Here is a 22662-nt window from a genome sequence, read left to right on the forward strand (position 1 = left end):
TATGTATGGTAGGCTTCCTGTTATTACTCCTCAGGATTAGAACCAATGAAGCAACCAATACAATGTTAAATATGTATTAAGTAAAAAAAACACAGGTGCAATTCACTCCCTGCATATCTCTCTGTTTTAAAAGAAAATCTTGCGACGGGACGTGATCTTCTGAGTCACTTCAGAGAGGCAGATACACTTTCACTTCCCGCGACACAGTCAAGTCACGTCATACTGACATCCATTGGAAGCATGTTCCTGTGAGACGGTGACCTGGACAAGCAAAGTAATAATCAGCCCGGAAGAAGTGGAATTGAAAACCTAGCAGGTCCAAATGGGGTCAGAAATAAAAGACAAAGAGTAAAACACAGTAGAACTTCATAAAGACGTTCAAAAAAGTTGGCGCCACACACGTGCAGAGCAGGTTACAGATTATGAAAGCAGTTGAATTCAAAAGGCTCAAAAAAAAAAAAAAAAAACTTTGGCACGATACACATGCAGTGGAAATTAAAAAATATGACAATACTAAAATTCGAAATTGTCAAAAAAAATACAGTACAGATTGCATTCGCACAAACAAAAGAAAATTATTACTAGGTGAAATAACGGAAAAGAAAAAAGAGATCGAATATATGGATATAGGTGAAATGTCAGAAGTATGTAAATATTGTAAGGCTTTAAAGTTTAAGTCAGAGACTTGTAGGTCATCTAATTCATGTTTCCATCAGGGAAAAGTACTGCTGCTTCCCAATGAAGAGGCGTATCCGCAAGAATTTAAAGATTTGTTGTTTGGTGAAAGTAAAATCCACAAACACTACAGGCAAAATATACAAGTCTACAGTAATCTTTTCGCGTTAGCATCATTCAATGCACAAAACGTTGATTTACACAATAATGGACCATACGCTATGCAATTACAGCTATGACAAGTTTAATTTAGAAAAAAACACAATATGGTCAAGTGTATCTTTATGATCATGGAGAAGTGATGCAACATAGAATCGAAAGAGTTAAACAATCCGATGTAATAGAAATTAAACAGACAATAACAGATACAAATCCAAATGTCCAAAAGTATCGCACTTTACACAAAATTTATCAGCAAAACACGGGCAAAGAAATTTTCTTGAATTTCTATATGAATCCGAAAGATCACAGTCGCATTTATAATAAACCCACATGTGACGAATTGTCTGCGATAATAATTTCGAAAGATGGAGATATCAAAGACAGAGTAGATATATCCAAAGGCAAAGCATGATTCATCATTTATGTCAAATACATTACCACAAGCCGACCCTTTACTCTTTCTTTTGCTTTTCCCAGATGGTGCAACAGGATGGTCACACAACATGAAACAAATGCTTTCAGAAAAACGAATAACACCCACATAGTATTTCAGGTCAAAATTATCGATACATTCTAATGTATTTAACCCACTTCTGTCGTCTCAACATCTATCGCAACATTACATTATTAATGTGTATGTAAAAGTTGCAGCTAATCGTCTCTTCTTTATTAAATTGAATCAAGCTACACTTAGAACGGAGCATATATCAAGGTCTCATTGATTACATTCAAAATTCAAATATCAATAGTTCAGACAAATTCAAAATAGGTAAAGCAGTAATATTACCATCATCATATCAAGGTAGTCCAAGAGCATTGCAACAGATACATCATGATGCAATGGCAATATCCAGAACTATCGGTCGGCCAGATTTATTTCTTACAATGACGTGCAATCCACAGTGGCTAGAAATCTGCAGCTTCTTGAGAACAATGCCACCAGCTGCATCGCCTCTGAATATTCTCACTTCCGTAAGTAGGTTGTTTTATCAGAAAGTCTTAGTTTTATTGAATGAACTCGAAACAGTGTTCGGGCAAAAAGGAGATCTTGATTTGCCATTCGTATTAACACGTTAACAGTTTCCCATGAGAATAGCTCTTGTAATGACAAATAACAAATCATAAGGACAAACGTTTGAAAAAGTCAATTTATTTATAAAAGACAAAGAAACGATATTCACTCACTGCCACTTATACGTTGCATTAGCACGCTGTAAGACCAAACAAGGAATCAAAATTCAATGCCATCTTGAAGAAAAGTTCATTCCAAATATTGTTTTTACTGAAATTTTAAAATGAAAAGTGAACATAATGTATATGTAACAATTCCCATGAAAAAAAACACTTTAAATTGTATTTCCAAAGGACCAAACCCGTGGGTTGGCGAGTCAAGTGAGCAAGGGGCAGAGCTCCCTAGTAGAAAATTATAAATATCATGCCCAAAAGCCTATTCATAGCCTAATGGTTTGACACAATATGGCTTGTTTGGTGCTACTTGAAAGGTTTACAAATAGTGATATGCGATGGGGATGGACGCAAGAACATAAGGTGGCAGCAGACCTGATGAGTAAGCAGCAGGAACATAATTTTTGAAAGAAGAACTGAGGTTCATAATGTTTTTAATAAATAAAAAACTACATTATTCAGCAATTCATACTGCAAAGTTCATAATTAAGGTTCATATCAGATTTCATTTGCTGATTATTTGCATTTACCAAAACATTCTCTAAATTTTATATATAATCTACACTAAAGGAATGTGTATACTGGCAACACAGACTGTCTTGTATAGTCTTTAGTGCCATCTAGCGTCTGAAAATTTAAAAAATGCAAAACTGCAACTTCTAGAAAGAGAGAATAAGAGTCCAAATCAAATTCATGTCAAATAAGAGAGCAAATTAAATGTTATTATATGAACAGCAAAGATGAGTGATAAAATAATCTGTAATAAAACTGGGACATGCTTTTAAAATAACAAGATGAGCAAATAACAGGATCTTGTTCATATTGATCAATAAAATGACGCAACTAGACAACTTTGGAGTTAAGATGGAACGCTATTTCAGCCACAAGAACACTTTACATAAAAGCAAAACTACCAAAATAGTGCTTGCTTTGTTTGAGTAATGGCTCTGTGATTGCACTCAAAGTGTTACAAAGTATGACAAAGTATTAAAGTCCATCATGTACCAACAGTGTTGTGGAGAGGTACTTTTAAAAGTGACTTAGTTACATTACTCATTACTTACAAAAACAGTAACCAAGTAATATGTGTGGAGGGCTGCCGGCTTCGTGCTCCGGCCCTCACCCCCAGGCCGCCAGGAAGAGCTCTCCCGACAGCAGGATCGTGCCCCGAGTTCCAGCAGGGCCTCATGGACTATGTAGTGTTTTTATACAGCCCTGCTGGATACCTTGGGGACCACCGGGAGTCGCTGTAGGGGGGCTAATGGGCTCTTGTGTGCCCTATAACCCGGGAGTACGTCACGGTCACATGACAGGAAGGAACGATGTGCTCCCGGGTTGAAGAAAAGGACTTCTGACCCGGAAGTAATAAAGAACTGTGGACTTAATTGGGCAATAACACCTCCGGGTCAGGGGCTATAAAAGGACTACGGGCCAGTCCAGACACTGAGCTGAGCTGGGAGGTAGAGGGGCAAGTGTCTGGGCGAGGAGGAGAGTTTATTAGGAGTACTGTATTGGTTATTGTAGTAATTTATGAGTAGTGTGGAGGGTGCTTTGTGCACATTGTTGTTAAACGAAAATAAAAAGACTTGGGTTTTTATCCGGTGTCTGGAGTCGTACCTGAGGGTTCAAGGGAGCACTAGCGCCCCCTACTGCCACATATGATATACAGTTACTTATTATTAAATGTAATGTGTTACAAACAATGGTGTTACTTCTGTGTTACTTTTTCTTTGTTTGTATGATAAACTGCACAAGTTACTGGACAGCATTTGTCAGTGAAAATAACAATTCAATATAGGAACTTTCATGAAACTGACCAGAAACATAGCCAAACAATCATTTTCTTGTATTTTACAGGTATGTTTAGTCCATGCACTGTGAAGTAAATAACATCTATCCCCTTTTCCCATTTCCAAATCTTAGGTCCTAAAGATTCACAGTATGAACAATAGCTGCTTTGCCACTAGATCACACTGGTTCAACATATCTACAGAAAATAGCTGGATTAAAAGTAAAAAAATACTTTAAAGGTTTCTGGATTGTATGCAGCACACTGTTTTCTTCTTGGCTGTATGACTGTGCCCAAAAGGACTGGTGTATGACATTTGCTTCTTGTCTTACACTCTGCTTCTACCATAATCACTAGCTTCCTGTGACCTTAAAATGGGCAAATTAAATTGACCTCTCAACACATGCAGTATTAAATGTATACCTATAACTTTTTCTCAGTTCTTTTCACTTGACTGCATGCACTGTAACAGACCCATATATTAGGCGAGGCTCACCATTCGATTGCAATGAGTTCTTCCCAAAGGGGTATACTATTGATTCACACACCAAAGTTTAATGCTGCTTGTAACTATCAGTAGCCCCCAGTAACACATACTTAGAAACCCTGTTTCTTGGGGAAAGAAGAATGAAACTCAAGATTGACCTGAAATAAATGGAGTAGTTATATTGAGTAATAAACAATGCCAAATTCTGAAGTATAATAAGGATGTCACTGGCTTCATAGCTCATACTCCATCTGTAAACTATGTAAAAGCACCGTGGACCCACTAGTAGAAATACTATATAAAAAATAGACATTGTGAACATAATGATTCATCTTTTATTTCACTGCAGGAGAATAGTACTATAGATGTAAACAAATAAAAAAACTTAAATGTCAATTCAGTACCAAGTCCCATTTGTGGACTAACCAACAAAATAAGTGATTGTACTCTCACCATACCTATGATGTCCCCTGCAAAATCAATTGCCATGTCCAGTGCATTTTTATCTGTGACTTTATCCACAATTCCCAGCTTTAGAGCTTCTGGAGCAGAAATCCGTTTTCCTGAATTTAAAAAAGAAATGTAGAAATAAAAGTGTCATTGCCATATGTTCCAGTTTCAATTGCACATAATTAAATAAAAGTACAGGTGCAATTACATATACATGAAAAACATATTCAGGACAACTGCAAGGCAATTTTCAAGTGCTCATTGTAAAGTTTTAGTAGAACTGTGATTCAAGTTTATCATTAGCATTAAAGAGGAATACACCCCCAGGAACAGAAACTAAAAGACACTAAAAATGCAACATCTTTGTACTACAGGCACCTAAGACTTGAACTATAATCGGCTGAATATTTAAGTGCCCAGGTAACAAGACAATTGAAAAACCACTGACATGTATGTCAAAAAAGTTTAATCATTCGAGTATATAGTACATACTTATAGCTGACAAAAAAGTACAACAATGTGAAGGACAGAGAATGATGGTGGCAAAGTAGAATACAGACACAATTATAAACAATGACATTTGTAATAAAAGACAAATGCAGAAGGATTTAATACAGAATAAGAACTGAATATAACCTAGCATTTATGGATAGCAATAATGGAAAAAATGTGCTCAAAATGGTGGTGTAAGCAATTACAAATCTGCAAATGAAAGCAAATGCTAAGAGAAAAATTACAAAAATTACAACCTAAATGTCAAATATCAAAAATATCACACTAAACACAATCACTTAATTCAAGTTCCAATTACCAAAGTTCCAAGCCAGAATAATACCAGTTTTGTTCCTAACAAAGTCTTTCAGTCACAAACTTTAAAGATTGCTTTCAGTTTTGTTTAAAAGCCTGGATTAAGTATTGTCAAGTGACTAGCAACAGGTGCTGTAGCTATAAAAAATATGGTTACCTTCATGAAAAACAAGCACCAAAATGGTGGTGATAACTGCTCAAAACACATGCAAAAATGACATAATCATGATGTCAGAAAATAATGTGAAATTTTGTCAACATTGATAAAAATTTAATAAATATACTCAGCAAAAAAAGAAATGTTCCTTTTTCCAGGACTGTGTATTTCAACAATAATGTTTTAAAAATCCAAATAACTTTACAGATCTTCATTGTAAAGGGTTTAAACAATGTTTTCCATAATCAATTAATTAACATGCACCTGTGGAATGGTCGTTAAGACCTTAACAGCTTACAGAAAGTAGGCATTTAAGGTCACAGTTCTAAAAACGCAGGACACTAAAGAGACTTGTCTACCGACTGTGAAAAACACCCAAAGAAAGATGCCCAGGGTCCCTGCTCATCTGCGTGAACGTGCATTAGGCATGCTGCAGGGAGGCATGAGGACTGCTGATGTGGCTAGGGCAATAAATTGCCATGTCCGCACTGTGAGACGCCTAAGACAGCGCTACAGGGAGACAGGAAGGACAGCTGATCATCCTCGCAGTGGAAGACCACGTGTAACAACACCTGCACAGGATCGGTACATCCGAATATCACACCTGCGTGACAGGTACAGGATGGCCACAACAACTGCCCGGGATGTCCAGGAACTTGCAGGTGCCTTAATGGAAGAGTGGGGTAACCATCTCACAGCAAGAACTGACAAATCTGGTCCAGTCCATGAGGAGGAGATGCACTGCAGTACTTCAAGCAGCTGGTGGCCACACCAGATACTGACTGGTACTTTTGATTTTGAGCCTCCCTTCATTCAGGGACACATTGTGAAACATTTTTAGTTTATGTCTTATGGTGTTGACTCTTTTAGTGTTCATACAAATATTTACACATTAAGTTTACTGAAAGTAAAAACAGTTGAATGTCAGAGGACGTTTCTTTTTTTGCTGAGTATATAAAAAAATGATCAAACCTAATTCAACAGGCCACCACAACATTTATGACAACAGAAATCACACTTGCATGGTGGTGACATCAGGTGTTGAGATTTTGATATCTTCAGTGTGACATGGTCAGTTGTTCAGGATTACATGCTGTACATTTTCAGATGACAGACATATCTGCAGTGGTATTAAATTTAATTTTACATAGGTCAGTATTCGAATGTAAATATAGTTGCTTCTATTAACTGAAAATGTCACTCATAACTATCCGGCATACTATATGTGTAAAAGCTTAAACACTTATTCTATGCTTTGTTTTTAGCATCTAAAGTTGTTTGACAGCAGTTCTGCAAAAAGCATTTCCCTTTACTGTTTTATTACTGCCATACTTATATTTTTTGCTGAATTAACATTCCTTTCCAAGTCAATTTCCTAGTATACCAATGCTTTCTAACTTTTTGTCAATTTTGTCAATTTTTGATCCTTGCATGTTATGGGTGTTACCGCACCACAATTGACATTATTAATATTTTTCCTCTTTACAATCAGTTTTGAAATTACTTTTTTTTGCAATTTATTTTTACCATTACACTAGTGATGCCATTTTGTTTTTTTGGTTTTGACCCACTCGTCAGTTTTGTGTTAATCTACTGCCATGTTGTTTTATTGTTTCTTGGCTGGTTACCTGTCACGTGATCAGGGAAATCACGCAACATGTTATTTCCTCATTTCCCCTTTACTACAGATAGCTACACACAGTTTAAGATATCCAGGCTTTGAGTAATTAAAAAACATCACTTTTGTCTTCTTTTATTGATTAATTAATTAGGGAATTCATTTTTAGTTAGCTCTGGCTATTTTACATTTACTCTGTCTTTTGACTTAAAATTGTTTGCTTTATGTTTTAGTTTAGATACAGGATAGTTTTCTTGTCCTTCGGATCTTATTTCTGTTTGCTCCCTAGCTTTAATACTGTATACTTTTCTCACATAAGACTGCATAAAAGCTTCATTGCCAATGTTTTTTTCACTTTGACTCATGAGATTTGCCTGACTGCTTTTCTCTGTTATTACATAGGCCACATAACGGTTATTAACCTATCGAGGATATATCAGTGTCTTCCTGCCATCCATCTCACATTATCAAATCAATTTAAACAATTCCTTTAGAGCATCCCATAACCCAACATCAGCACAAATACTTAATGTCTACTTAAATCCAGAAGTCCAACTAAAGGAAAAGACTGTGTTAATTCAAGGAGGTGAAAAAGTGGCTTCAGGATGTTACCTGTTTGCAGTGTCACAATACATTGAGTTCTAACATACTCATACACATTTACTTAAATTATAAAAGCAATGTGGTGTAATTAAGAAATGAAAGTAGGAACTTATTAAAATGAATGATACAGAGCCTTTTCTCACCTTAGTAAACCTTGATAACTTTATAAATGTTAATTTTGCTTCAAATTTACAGTATTTATGTTCCTCATTGTCGTTTTAGTGTTCCAGGTTCCCACTGGGGAATTTTTGTGGTGCTGATTTTAGTTGTTCTGTAACATGGTAAATTATTTTCACATGTTCCTGCACTGAAATTTTGTTTCACTGTTGCAACAGTATAAAGGTCAGAGTTGTGGGCTTCCTTGTTATCCAATATTATTTATACAAAGCAATTAAATTGAATCTCTCTTTGCCCTTCATGTTTTGATGTTATGGTCCGATTCTTTTTGCCTATAAGTTTTGATTTACATTTTGGTTTGCTTGCAAGGTATTACTGATTCTTTGGTTTTGACTGTTGCTTTGAACTTTAATAAATGTTTATCTCCCAGTCCCTTTCTATTTGCCCTAGTGGCACACTACATTTCCACTCTTTGGCAGAATACTAAAAGTTTAAAGTCACAGATAACGGACTAGATTTCTGAATACTTTCATAAGTGACAATAAATGGAGATGATATAATGTACACCTGGTAGCAAAGCTGTCTCAAAACTGCAGGTTTAAATCTGGTTTAAACTAGCTGTCCCCCATGGCTCCGCCCTCATAGTAGTGAAACAGGACAGTGAGGAAGACCCCACCCGGCTCCCTACTCCTGACGTCACACTTCCCCCTCCCCTCGGCCCGCAGATTCTGCTTCAGATTAGCGCAAATATATCGCTCCTGCAAGCGAACTATGATTCTTAGCGCGATGAGAGAAGTCACAAAATCAACCGGAATGTTCAAGCAAATTACAGAAAAAAACCCGATCTAAATCCATTAAGTTGTTCTCTCATTCCCTGGCCAAGCGGAGTTAAGGAACGCCCGGAGGCTGTCATGTGAGTGAGGAGGGAAGCCCCTTCCCACCCCTCACCCTGCTGCGTGTCTCTCAGATTCGCATAAATAAATCGGTAACACAAGCGAACAATAATACAATGGCGCAATGACAGAAGTCGCAAAATCAACTGGAATGTTCAAGCAAATTATAGAAAAAAGCCTGATCTAAATGCATTAAGTAGTTCTCTCGTGAAAAGTGGGCAGACATACAGACAGACACAGAGACATTTAAATTTATATTTATATAGATCTGCCATTTGTACATTGTACATTATCTCCATATCATAGGCATAGGCTTTTGTCTGCGCCTTCCAGCTTTCCTCCAGTGTCCCAAATATTAGGTTAACAGTTCCCTGTGATGGACTCGCACCCTATTCAGAGCTGGTTCTGAATGGGACTCTAGTCCATCACACATCACTTTTATACACACACACACACCCTTGCACTCACTCACATTATGTCAATATAGAATGTCCAATTAAAACGACTTGCACATCCTTTTGTCCTTGGGATGTGGGAGAAACCCAAAATGTAAAATTTCAACAGTTTAGCTAGACTACAATGCAAATATACTTTAACTAAAATATGTTAATGTAACACAGCATTCTCAATTCCAATTAAATCAGCTCAGAATCATGGAACCTATTCCAGGACCACCATATTTAAGACAGGAAACAGCCCAGAATGGGGCACCACTCCATTGCAGTTCCATTCTCACATATTTTCACACAATTTCCATATATCCATGCAATTCAGGATCACTAGTCAACCTAACTTGTACATTTTGGGGAAATGGTATAAAAACCAGAGGCAAACACAGGGAGAATGTATGAACTCCACAAAGAAAGTGGCTGGATGCAAGATTCAAACACAGGATACTAGGTCAGTGAGGTAGCAGCAATAACTACTATGTCACTATGCCACTCTACTTTCACTAAAATAAATATGAAAACTGTTTAATATCTTTATGATAAAACTTATACTGATATATTTCAAAACTACATAATACACAAAAAATGCACTACTTTCCTGTCTTGTGTCTGATATTTCTGGCCCAGGGTCTGACACCCAATGACCCTGAATTAGATTACATTTGTTCTATAATGAATAAATGAACAAAAATATACAAAATGTCCATATGTCCACTAGTACTGCCAAATCAAGAGTGTGATTTTTATTGAAAATTAACAAAGTAAAGCAAAGTTTTAGGAATTTAAAACTACACCAGATATGCTATGAACTGAGCTTGTAATCTAAGTACATGGATAAATGATTTCCTTTTTACATATACCTGTAGTTATTAACTCCAAAGCAGATGTCAGGGTGATAAGTCTAGGTAGACGCTGTGAGCCTCCAGCAGCTGGCAGAAGCCCAAGGGTGACCTCTGGAAATCCAACCTGTGCCTACATAAATTATAGAGCCACAAATTATAAAGTAAATGAAACTGAAAAGAAGCTACAGCATACTGTACAGTACTGTGCATTGTTGAGCAGAATCAATAGACAAAGTGCTGTTTATACATTTCACAGCATATTCTGGGCATATAAAAGATATCATTGAGATATTTTATTGCTCAAAAATCTGACATTGACAGACTCTGACACTTTTTGTATGTCTGTTTTAATTTAGTCACATCAAACAGAAAGGTATTCAGTGATATCTGTAGACTTGTATGATTTTCTACTTTTTTTGGTGTTTTTTCTCAATGCCATTTAGTATTTCTCCCAATCCACTGCCATTTTCTGAGCTTTTCACATGGACGTAGGCATTTTGCCTTGTAACTGCCAGTCAAGTGATGCAGAAGTGATGGACTGGTAGTCTATCCAAGGCTGATCATTCTTTGCATTTAATGCTGTTTAAAGATAAACTGTTGCTCCCCTTAACTGCATAATAAAAAAGACAGGTTTAGAAAATTGACAGATAAATATCTGAGCTTTTCTATACATTACATGATTATGAAATATAATTTGAGGAACCTGATATTTTTTAAAATACTATTTAAAATTACAAGAAATTTTTGAAGACCCACACAAACAAATATTTTTACATTCTGGCATTAAGAATTGTATCTCTTAAATTTCTTGTAGGTCGTTGTCTTTCCTTCTCCAATTCAAATCCAATATCTCACTATCTTATCTCCTCACACAGCTTTTCCTAGTGAAGAGCACAGCGGGAAACCCATTATATCATTTGAATATTTAAGTCAATTGAAACATACAGTAGTTAAATTGCAAAAACTAAATAAGGTATTAGTTAATGATTGTCAGCATAGTTATTCTGGGTTCAATACATTTTTTATCTCTTATGCCCAGCCAATAAATACTGTAGTTCCCTACTGTTATTCATACTTATGTATGCAATATTAACCTGAAATTGGGATAATCTGGTCAAGCTCAAATTCATGTTTGCTTTTTAAAAAGGCGACTGTAAGAGTTCGAACCGGAATGGATAATTAGGTGGTTTTATAGGAATCTGACAGTTAACAATGATTCCCTTTTTATCACCTTTAAGCGCATTTTATCTGAGATTTTTATTGTTAGATTAGATTAAATAAACTTTAATAATCCCATAGGGAAATTCAGAAAATAAACTCTCGAAAACCTAACAGTCATGGCCATTGTTCTCAAAAATCTGTTTAAAATTACAGCAGACGCCCCCAGAAGGGGAGTCTACTAGATATTAAACAGATAAGAACAGATCACTGTGGTATAGCCGGTCAGTGACTCAGAAAAAGGTCATGCAGCTACAGGGAGTTGGTGGAGTAATTGGGGTGAGATGCACCTGCACGTGAGGGGGCATTCTGTCTCAATTGCTTCATCAGCTTTCTGCAGTTTGCAAACAAGGTGTTGTGCCCACAGAGGCAGATAAAAACGGAGGTGGCACAGTAAGGTGGGGTCAGAAAATAATCAGAAAGAGAAGGCAGAAAGAGGAAAAATAGACTGGCCAGGGAAAGTGAAAGATGAGCAAGAGATGGAGGTTAAATGAAGAGAAGAGAAAGATGCAAAGAGAGAGAGAGCGAGAGGTAGGCAGGTGGTCAGGCGTGAGCTTCATGTCTGCAGGACCCTGAAGCTGAAGAAAGGGTGCTCTTACAGGGAGTAGGAGCGGCCCGATTGACAGCATCTCTCCAAAGGGCTGAGTATAAGTGGTGGGACAGGCATGTGTGGCTCGATAGGTTGCCCCACAGACGCCGATGGAAAGGTGGCAGGGAACAGAGCCAGGTTATGAAGGTTGACTGCACTTGTCAGTCGGCGACTTCTGCTCCTCCTGTGAGTTCCAAATGGGATAATAAAGGGAGGAGGTGCAAGGTTTAAAAGAACAGTATTCGAGGATCTTATATTTGTGGTTTTAACCTCTGATTTCAATGGATTATTTATTTGTTTTATAGATTATTTATTTATGGAACATTTTGACCACTGCACTTATTGAACACTGTTTCGTTGTTGGGCTTTAATAAAAGCACTGGAGCACTTTTACACCTACTAATTGCTATATATGTGTTGTGTCCTCATCCGCTGACTCATCCCTCTGGTATGTTATCAGTGTTAGTGGGTTCAAGAGGCTCCCAAGATGCAACGTGGGGCCGACCCGCACCATCACACACAAGGCTGAGATGCAATGCATTCTCTATTACAGAATTTTGGATGTCTTAAATTGCAAATTAGGAGTAATGGTGTTTCAATGCTCAGGGTTCATTTAATGCATAAAAAGTCTGGCTGTACACACTATTCACATATATGTGTAGGTCTTACAGAGTATGAAATTGGCATTGGGGCATGCTATTAATTGCCACTACTCGTTTCTTTTCTTTATAAGTATGGGGATTTTACATCCATCCATCCATTTTCCAACCTGCTGAATCTGAACACTGGGTCACGGGGGTCTGCTGGAGCCAATCCCAGCCAACACAGGGCAGGAACCAATCCTGGGCAGTGTGCCAACCCACCGCAGGACACACACAAACACACCCACACACCAAGCACACACTAGGGCCAATTTAGAATCGCTAATCCACCTAACCTGCATGTCTTTGGACTGTGGGAGGAAACCGGAGCGCCCGGAGGAAACCCACGCAGACACGGGGAGAACAGGCAGACTCCACGCAGGTAGGACCCGGGCCCTACCACTGTGCCACCGTGCCGCCTGGGGTTTTACAAAAACATACAAAATATTTTACTGCAAAACTGCAAATATTAGGACACATGTTCAATCAAAATAAATTCTCTCACTGTGCCAACAATATCTTGCACCATATGTTACAAACTGGACTATTACTATCCTAATTGAGTTCTCCAAATTAAAAAAATAATAATAATTCAGCCACTTATGTGTGAAAGGCAACAAAAAAAACAGACATTTATTTATTTATGTTTTAATAGATTTGGGCTATTATATTATAATATTGTAGACATTTGACAGACCACTAACACATTTGGTTGGCCATGAATTCAGTATTTAGCATCACTGCATTTAAGCAACTATCTGTTATTAGCATGTCTGCTTGTGCACTAAAAACAGTGGCTCTACAATACGTATGAAATTCTTATACTGAATAAAATGATGATTTGCAATAAAAAGCAGATTTGGCTTACCTTAGTATGTGCAATTCTATAATGGCAACCAAGGGCAAGTTCCAGTCCTCCCCCCAGAGCTATCCCTTCAATGGCAGCAACGACTGGCTTCTTACTTTGTTCAACATCATCGATCAAGGCAACTAGCGAAGGGCCGGAAAATGTTCCGGCAAATTCTTTTATATCTGCTCCTAATGTTACCAGAAAAATGAAACAGTTAGCACAAGAAGAAGTAAAAGATTTTTTTTTTCCATAAAATAATAACTTGCTAATGTTCAAGTGTTTAGATTTGGTTAAAGATGGTGAGTTTTTCTTGCTGATTCCCTTTGAAAGCAACTAGAATCTGATATTAAATGCTGTATATAACTGCCTCACATGTATCATATTCAGCTACACCTTTGTAACCTTATTTCATGAGAAGAAACAGTGTTGCCTAGTCAAGCACTAGAATGTCTGCATAGACATGTATGTTAAAGCTGTTTGAGGCTACACAGTTACTCAGGTAGGAATAACAGTGGTTATCTTGAATTACTAGTGGGAAACAACACCACAAATATTGTAATTCATTATTATTGTACCTTAACATAGACATTTTCTTATTAAAACTATAACAAAGGTGCTTTATTTACTTTGCAAGTAAATAAATAGTTGCTCCCTTTAATTAATTATCTCATTGCTTATATCCTTTGTAAAAGGGTAAAATTCCAAAGAGCATTTTAATGTTTACCAATACACCATACATCAAACAAAAAGAAAACAAGATATTCATGCTAAAGGACACTCTGGTATGAATATTGAAATCAAGCGAGGGTAACTGCACACCTATTTGAAATAAAACACAGAAGTCACACTTATTCATTTGATTGCAAATGTCAATTTAAGGTTGGAGCTGGCCCTCTGGACCATAAAAGAGAGATATCCTGGTTGGACTGCAGTGTACAAATGCCTTATTACATCCAAAAACAAAATGTTATGAGTGAAATAGGTCAAAAAACAGAAATAGATGTCTATAATGAGAGAAAACACCATACTGAGTCAGTTGCGCTCTCTGTCACCTTGTTCTGACTTAATAATAAGAAAAAAAAACATGTTTATAAATCCTAATGCATGTTTTCTGCAATGAGGGTTCTACTTGCATGGTATTACTTGCATTACTTATGGCATGGGGTGCATTTTGCAGGTATATTTCAAATCCATTGATTTATGGGCCATTCTGAAGTAGCATCTGCTATAGTGCTTTCTGCTGCCCTGATTAAAACAGCCTAAAATGGAATTTCTGATGAAGCCCTTCGGAAGAGGTCATCCACCTGAAGCTAAACACGTTCTGGCCCAGCCAGTACTTTTATGGGAGACCATTAGGAAAAGCTTGGATTGCTGCTGAAACAGGTGTTTGTAAAGCAAATGGGGGTGCGCACCCTGTGGTCTAAATGTAGATCCCAATGCCCCAGTGCAGTGATGGGGACACAGTGCTATAAAAATGGTGCTGTCCTTCAGATGAAATGTAAAACCGAGGTCCTGACTCTCTGTGGTCTATCCCGATGTCTAGGCTAAATTGTCTAGTCATTTTGACCCCCTAATCATCCACTCTCTAACTGGCTCTCTCTCTCTCACCACTTCACCAGCTATTAGTTTATGTGCAGTGATTGTACTGGCACAAAAATGGCTGCCATTACATAATCAAGGTGAATGGTACACATTAGAGGTGGTTGAAGTGGCTCACCACTCACTATGAAATAAACTTTGAAAAGTGAGAAAAGTGGTATATAAATGTAAAAAATTATTATTGTTATTACATTCCTTGATTGTGATTTCTGACATTTTTCTGAACCTATGTCAAGTAGCATTCATGTTATTCTAGTAGCCTGTGGTAGCTAAATACAGTACTAAGAGAATTTGCATATGTGTTTCCTTAATTTTGAAAGTTACCTGTAGCAACATTTAAAATGACACAAGTGATTAATTGTAACAGACAACATGCAGCAGAGTCCTTATTTAAAAGAAGTCCTTGCTGACCTTAAATACAGCAGAATGTTTACTTTATATTGAATAGGATCCAGACTGGTATTTTTCAAACAGGTTATTATTTTTCATTGATGGTCAAGAGCTGAATTCTAAAGCATTTCTAATAAAAATTTCAACTTAGAAACAGATTATGGTTGTTTAAATGAGAGGAATTTAGGATTTTTTTTAACATACACTAAATTACTGCACAACTGAAGCAAAAAGGAACTGAGCCAGTAGCCAATAAGTTATTAATGATACATTTTATGTCAAGAAAGTTTCCAAAACCATCCCACATGTCCTCGCCAATAAATTATTGCTGGGACTGATGGAGTACTTTCTAGACTGTAAAATACAAATTATTTTCTGCAATAGGGTCGAGTAGAATTTGCTGTTTTATTATACAGTTTAGCAACGATAACGTACAAAAATATACGCTACTGATTCTACCCTTACCTCCACAGAACTTCCCATCTGCTCCACATATCACAATGGCTTTTACTTCAGCATCAGCATTTGCTCTTCTGAATGTATCATAAAAGGACTCACGCAATACAGAGCTTAAGAATAAAAAAAGAAATTACATATAATTACAATTATGAAATGACAAAAAAGTGTATTTTAATGATGCAACTATTAGAATAAATGTTCGGTTTTTATAAAAGGATTTCCAAACTGCCTCATTTTGTTACCTAATAATTCTGAATTTTTGCTGCTCAAATACCATAAGTGTATAAGAGAATGCTTTAATAGTTTCCACTTATAAATATAGATGAACAGTATGAGTTGTAAAAGATTGACTTTCTCTTGCAGTGGTAGATAATGTGATATCTTCTTTGGCATTACCTGCATTTGTAATGATTGACATCTCCTTGAAATCTAGAGTGAAGGGTAAATTCATTAAACTTTTCTGTGTTTTTATTAGATATTTTATTTTACTTTAGGGTAAAATATAAATACACAAACTACAGAAGGCAGCTTTAGAAGAAAGATGTATGTTTTGTAAGGATGTAAATCATTTTCTTTTTATTATTTAATCCATGTGGGAATGCACTTATTGACCAATAGTCGATCATCTTTAAATTCCACATTAACAATCAGCTGTACTGTTGCATGAAACAGTGCAGAAAGATTCCTTGTCACTTTTAAAACCAGCTTCTAATGGCCCCCATGGATATTTGGCCTTTTAAAATTATTGAAAGATTATTCAAATAAAATATGTTTTGCAGCATTACACACATTAAAACAGACTTTCACTATTTTAGTAAACTCCTTTTCAGTCTAATTAATTATTTTCTATAATGTTCTGTATTTTATATAGATTATTCTAGTCTCATAATAGTATTTTGATGAAACCTTGTTTTTGCTACATGTATCCACAGTCTTATTTTTTTGGTCATGGCCCACAGTTCATTAGCAAAGGAAAGAATGGAGTTCGTGAATGACAAGTTAAGCGGAGTCGCTATGTTTGCTGTGCTTGCTGATTAGTTTCTGAAGCTTCCAGTCTTCATTCTTGAACATGACCATTAAGTACAGAACTTCACTAAGAAAATTTGTTTCAGGAAATGCAATACCTCAGACTGAAACATGCGGACTCTGTTTTTAACCATGTGGCAATGTGCAGTAAATCACCCAAAGATGTGACAAAAACTCAATTCAATTTACTTTTTTGTATTAAAACTTCAATACAAAAGCCAAGAGTATTCCTGTACATCCTTCCATCCATCCGTTTTCCAAAAATACTTCCTCTCTTCCAGGACTGAAAGGAGCCAGGACTTATCGTAGCAGTAGTGACCCCGGTACAGTATGCTAGTACACTGGAATACACACTCGCTGCCTCATTTTGGGCCAATTTAGAGGTACCAATAAGCCTAAAATACATATCTTTAAAGGTACAAATTCATTGTGAAAACCCAAAAGAACACAAAAAGAATATGAAAACATTAACATTGATAAGTCAGAATTTTAATCTGTATCTGTGTGGCTTCATCATTTGTAAATTTGCTGGCATGATGTCTGCCCTACATATTAACAAATACAACTGTTTAGACAAAACACAAAATAACATCATACTGAACACAAAATAATATCCAGATAAAGCAGTAAGGACAAAATAATTGACCTATTTTCTCAAACTAGACACTCTGCAAACTTCTGCTCTACCTTCTGTAAGAGACGGCTGGAAACTCAACCCAGCCGAGACACCCCTGAGGTGGAAGGATGGGGGAAGGCAGCTTTTCTAGGACATCAAGACGATAGATGGCAGTTTCCCTAGACTGTAGTGGTGCTCCGGATTCCCGTAGGGCACTATGGGACATGGAGTTCGGCAACACAGCTCTGCTGAGTACCATGAGCGCCACCAGGAGATGCTGTGGGAAGATGGAATAAATTCTCACCTAGCCTGGAAGTATTAATAGATCATGAGGACAAAAGCCCTGAAGTATTTCCGGGCTGATTAAAAACTTGAATTCTCTGTCTGACCCGGAAAGTGCTGGCAGGGCACATGGATGGTAGAGCAGAAGCACTTCTGAGTCAAGGACTATTTAAAGGACTTCGGAACACCCAACAGGGAGCGGGACGAGGTGGACAATGCTTGCTGGGAGATGTGGAGGAGAAAAGAGAGAAGAGAATTTTGTTGGTGATTGATTATTGTATTATTTGTCTGTTATTTCTGGATGTGGTGCTTAGGGAGCACTGTTTTGAGAAGAGAAAAGAATTAAAAATATATCTCAGTGCTTTTACCTTGTGTCCTGAGTGTCTGTGTGTTGGGTTTAAAGTGGCAACAGTGTCACCTAGTGTCAACACTTCCCTGTCCAAGAAAATCACTACAAAAGTACAGAGACAAGATTCCAAAGAACATCCCAAAGAACAATATTGCCCTTGAAAGAGGCAGATGACACATTGCATCAGGCTTATTTCACCATAATCCTGAACCTACTCCCACTTGACAATTTAAAGATACATAGTCATCTTCTTAGCAAAGTGTAGGAGGGGCAAATACTTATTATCATTCAAGTGTTTGTGGAAGGACAAGGATATGTTCCATTGTGCATTCCAATGCCAGGATGGGAAGCTGCACCATTACAATACTACTGTCTTGAAAGGCAAGTCCAAAATAAATAAATAAATAAAAACAGGTATGATTATACATAATGGTGGCACGGTGGTGTGGTGGTAGCACTGCTGCCTCGCAGTAAGGAGAACTGAATTCACTTCCCGGGCCCTCCCTGCATGGAATTTGCATGTTCTCCCCATGTCTGCATGGGTTTCCTCTGGGTACTCCGGTTTCCTCCCACAGTCCAAAAACATGCAGGTTAGGTGCATTGGCAATCCTAAATTGTCCCTAGTGTGTGCTTGGTGTGTGTGTGCCCTGCGGTGGGCTGGCGCCCTGCCTGGGATTTGTTCCTGCCTTGCGCCCTGTGCTGGCTGGGATTGGCTTCAGGAGACCCCTGTGACCGTGTGGTAGGATAAAATGGGTTTGAGAATGACTGACTGACTATGATTATGCATTCGCTAATTCACTGTCCTAATGAGTTTGGCTGCTCCTACTTCTAAAAAAAAAATGATTGCATGCACCAGGCGCACATTAACAACAAACCAATTAATGGAAAGCAATCAACAGGGAATAGAACTGAAAAAATCTTTATCCATTCAGCAAAATGTACCTGAAATTTACTTAAAAAGTGAAAAGGATGTATGCCCTTAAACAAACATATTGAACTATTTTTGTAAGTGGGTTGTGTGCCTCATCTAATCATATTCTTAAACCCACTTAATCCAATTGATGATCACAGGTAGAAACAGCCTATTCTAGCAGTAATGGGCACAAGGCAGTAAACCAGTAAATGGCCCTGGACAGGGCCCATGCCTATTATACTACTGATTATCTGTATTATCTGTCATGTGGGTTTGTATCCTTGTTTTTTATGTTTTTACAGTGGTATGTATATGAATATCCTGATGTGATTAATAAAGTTTATCTAATCTAATCCAGTCTAACTCATACAAACAGCCACATTCTTTTACTTAAATTGGAGGCAATTTGAAATAAACCAACTAACTTAAGTAGCGCATCTTTGGGGATGTGAGTGGAAAACAAGAGTATGCAGGGGGAAATACAAACAGACAATGAATGAGTACGGGATTTAAGTTCAGGATGCTTAATCCGTGAAGAAACAACACTTACTGCTATGCTGCCTTGGGTCACTTGAGCAAAATCAAAACATTATATTAGTCAATAGTCTAGGTCCTCTAGACTCTAGGACATTAATGGTGCTGGGAAGGGTACAATTTACCTAACATATTTTGCAATCAGTACAGTAAATTCAATTTACAACATATTTCCTAGCCCTAACCCTAACATTAACCACAAGTGAATGAAGAAATTATTATATTGTTATATTATTTTATTAAGAATGTTGAATTAAGCCAGAGCTAGAGAGCAAGAGAAAAACATTTACTTGCAGGCTATTACTGGTGTCTATATTTTGGGTGCTATCATGCCAGTTAAGTGTACTTTTTATTATTTGTTTTTTGCATCATTGTAAGGACATAGTTTTAGTTTTCTTCTTAGAACAGCCAAGAAGGATAGATTTGTATTTTTAAAAGGATGAGTCTTTGAACTTTTGTGCATGTGTCTTCCAACATTACGTGCATTACTGAGCTGAGTTTTATTAGAGGATCCCCCTTGTTTGGCCTGTGATGGTCAAGTTCTATAAACCATCTTATCTGGGTGAAATTTTATTCGACCACCTAGTTTCAAATATGACCACCCACCAACAAATTTCTGGCTACGCTACTGTAATGGATGTCATCTCATATCCAATTAGCATCTGGCCAAAGTCAGGAGTCAGTTATGGACCACCATATCCACATGCTTACAGGTTTAATGGAAAAATGCCAATTATTCTTATTCTTTGAAATTTAGAAGTAAGAAAGCTGTTCTATATTTAACTGCAAGAACAGAAATTACCCACTTGCCCAATTATCCAGTAACTGCCTAGCAGAATAGGAACATCCAAAGTTTGAATATCCACGTACAGTCCGCTCTTATTATAAAGACACATGAATACACCTTAGTCCACTAGAATTAGGCAGGTGGACATTTTAAGGGTACATCCTTTACGTATTAAAATAATGGAATGACCCTTTTAATTATCATTATTATTGCATTTAGATTTTTTTTTAATTGACTGATGCCAAAAAGTACAAGAGTGGACTTCGGCAGCACAGTACTGAACAATATTTGCATTACGCGACGGACACTCCTGTCGATTAAATCTATTGGATAATCCAAAAAGGGGTGTTTCCATTATTCTATAACTCCACCTCGAGATCGTGATTATCAGCTGTTTATTTAAAGTATGGGCTAAAGCTTATCAACGGAATCGTAGAATACCTAAGTTTTCGTATAAGTTTTAAAAGAGCAACAGGATGCCCTGTTCACTCGATTCCTACTCCTTACGCTGTTCACGTGGATTGGCGCACTGCCTGACGGGAAACCGACGACAAACTACAATCTGCCAAATCGTCGCGCATTGCTTAGGAGCGGGCAACACAGCGCTTTACCTGAGAGTATTGACGGGGGGATTCGTGAGCGTGATGACGGCTATGCAGCCTGCTTCCCGTCTGTATGCTGCCATTGTCGCCGCTTCAAGAGTGTGTTTCACTTCGTATTCTCTTTCCTAACGAGACGACCTTTGCTCAGGAACGCCTTAACTAGTCCGGCGCTGTATCAGGGGCGTTACTGCAGTACTCGGTAACCGCCCACTTTCATTTTAGGGCTCTGTTTACTAAAGATTGGCGTTAAAGCAACGTTTTCTCTGAAAACTTATCAAAATGGTCGCAACACTGACTTTATGAAGTGTTTGACAAGAAGTAATTATATGTAAATATCCCTTCTATCCACGCTAGAAGGAAACATTTCTGCCTCCATGTTAAATTGTTCTGTTATACTAAAAGTGAATAATACTAACTGGGGATGTTCACAATATGTAAATTGTTAAATGCTGTTGAAACATATAATGACCTGCGTTTGGTTTTGCAGTCATTTAACAAATATCACTGGGCTTTGGAGGCTAACGTGACCACATTTGTTAAACAGCACGTTATGCGCGATTCTTCATCTGTTTACTAAGCAAGTTTTTTAATAGTCACTGCGTTTTTAGCCAAGAAATGAAGTTGTAGAGCATTGTATAACCGCCAGAGTTCTGAGTTTGAATTCTGTCCTAGGTCCTGACCTTTGTGTGCATATTCTCACTGAGTTTGTATTTGATTTTCTCTTGAGTTTCAATCAATACCTCAAACATACAGTATATGCTTAGTGCACTGGAACTCTAAACGGGCTTGATGTTGTACGAGAGAGTTGAGTGTGGTGATTGAATGTGCTCTGTGGTGGCTTGTCTGGGCTTGGCTACTAACTCTAGCATGTGCGATTCAGAAATTGGAGTAAGTGGGTTCAAATAAGTGATGGAAATGTATACTTGCATGTAAGAATGTCCTTTGAACACAGGAAAAATACAAGATTTATATAGAGACACCTTGCAGTTCCACTTCTTAAAAAAATTGTTATAAATGAACAAAACACAAAAGCAAAGTGCAGTCAAAAATATAATGAATACAGTAATGTAGACATTGTTTTCAAATAATTCCCTGAAACATAGGCCAATTAACATCCAGGTGAATGTCAGTGGTGCAAACTGGAAAAACAGTCATCTGTGAGGAAATTGGGAGTACCAAAAAAAAACAACCCACATAGACATGGGAAGAATATATGCAGAGTAACAGAAGTAGGGACTGAATCTTGGCCCCTATAACTGTTTGATTGTGCTTTTTAAGGAAATAGGGATTTACCTGTTGCATTGGGTACTAAATATAGCTGGATATCAACACTGATGTCCTGAATCAATTAAATTCCGATTCACAATGTCCCAGTTCAATATCGATTTTATCTTGATTGAATTAGCGTGCACTGATGTATTTGAAGTGCTGGCTTTTTTAGAGAGTACATAATCATGCATAGAGAACATTAATATAATGTGAGAAATTTCAGTAACACTTTATTTGAAGGGTGTCTACATAGTGACTTCATAACATATGCATAAGCATGGAATGATCTTTAAGAAGCAATATT

At 37.3% G+C, this 22662-nt stretch overlaps 1 protein-coding gene across 1 annotated transcript in view; it reads right to left on the reverse strand.

Annotated features, from left to right (window-relative positions):
- Nucleotides 1–21256, reverse strand: part of ehhadh (enoyl-CoA, hydratase/3-hydroxyacyl CoA dehydrogenase) — a 158494-nt gene extending 137238 nt beyond the window's left edge. Inside the window, exons 1-5 of the mRNA XM_039756343.1 lie at nucleotides 21099–21256; nucleotides 15987–16090; nucleotides 13551–13720; nucleotides 10253–10364; nucleotides 4757–4861 (exon numbers count right to left, since the gene is read on the reverse strand). Of these exons, the coding sequence (XP_039612277.1) occupies nucleotides 4757–4861; nucleotides 10253–10364; nucleotides 13551–13720; nucleotides 15987–16090; nucleotides 21099–21172 (565 nt within the window). The 5' untranslated portion in view covers nucleotides 21173–21256. The remainder of the gene's footprint in view (nucleotides 1–4756; nucleotides 4862–10252; nucleotides 10365–13550; nucleotides 13721–15986; nucleotides 16091–21098) is intronic.
- Between the last annotated feature and the right edge of the window lie 1406 nt (nucleotides 21257–22662).

This window comes from Polypterus senegalus, chromosome 6 (genome assembly GCF_016835505.1).
Source record: "Polypterus senegalus isolate Bchr_013 chromosome 6, ASM1683550v1, whole genome shotgun sequence".
In the NCBI taxonomy this organism is placed as follows: domain Eukaryota; kingdom Metazoa; phylum Chordata; class Cladistia; order Polypteriformes; family Polypteridae; genus Polypterus; species Polypterus senegalus.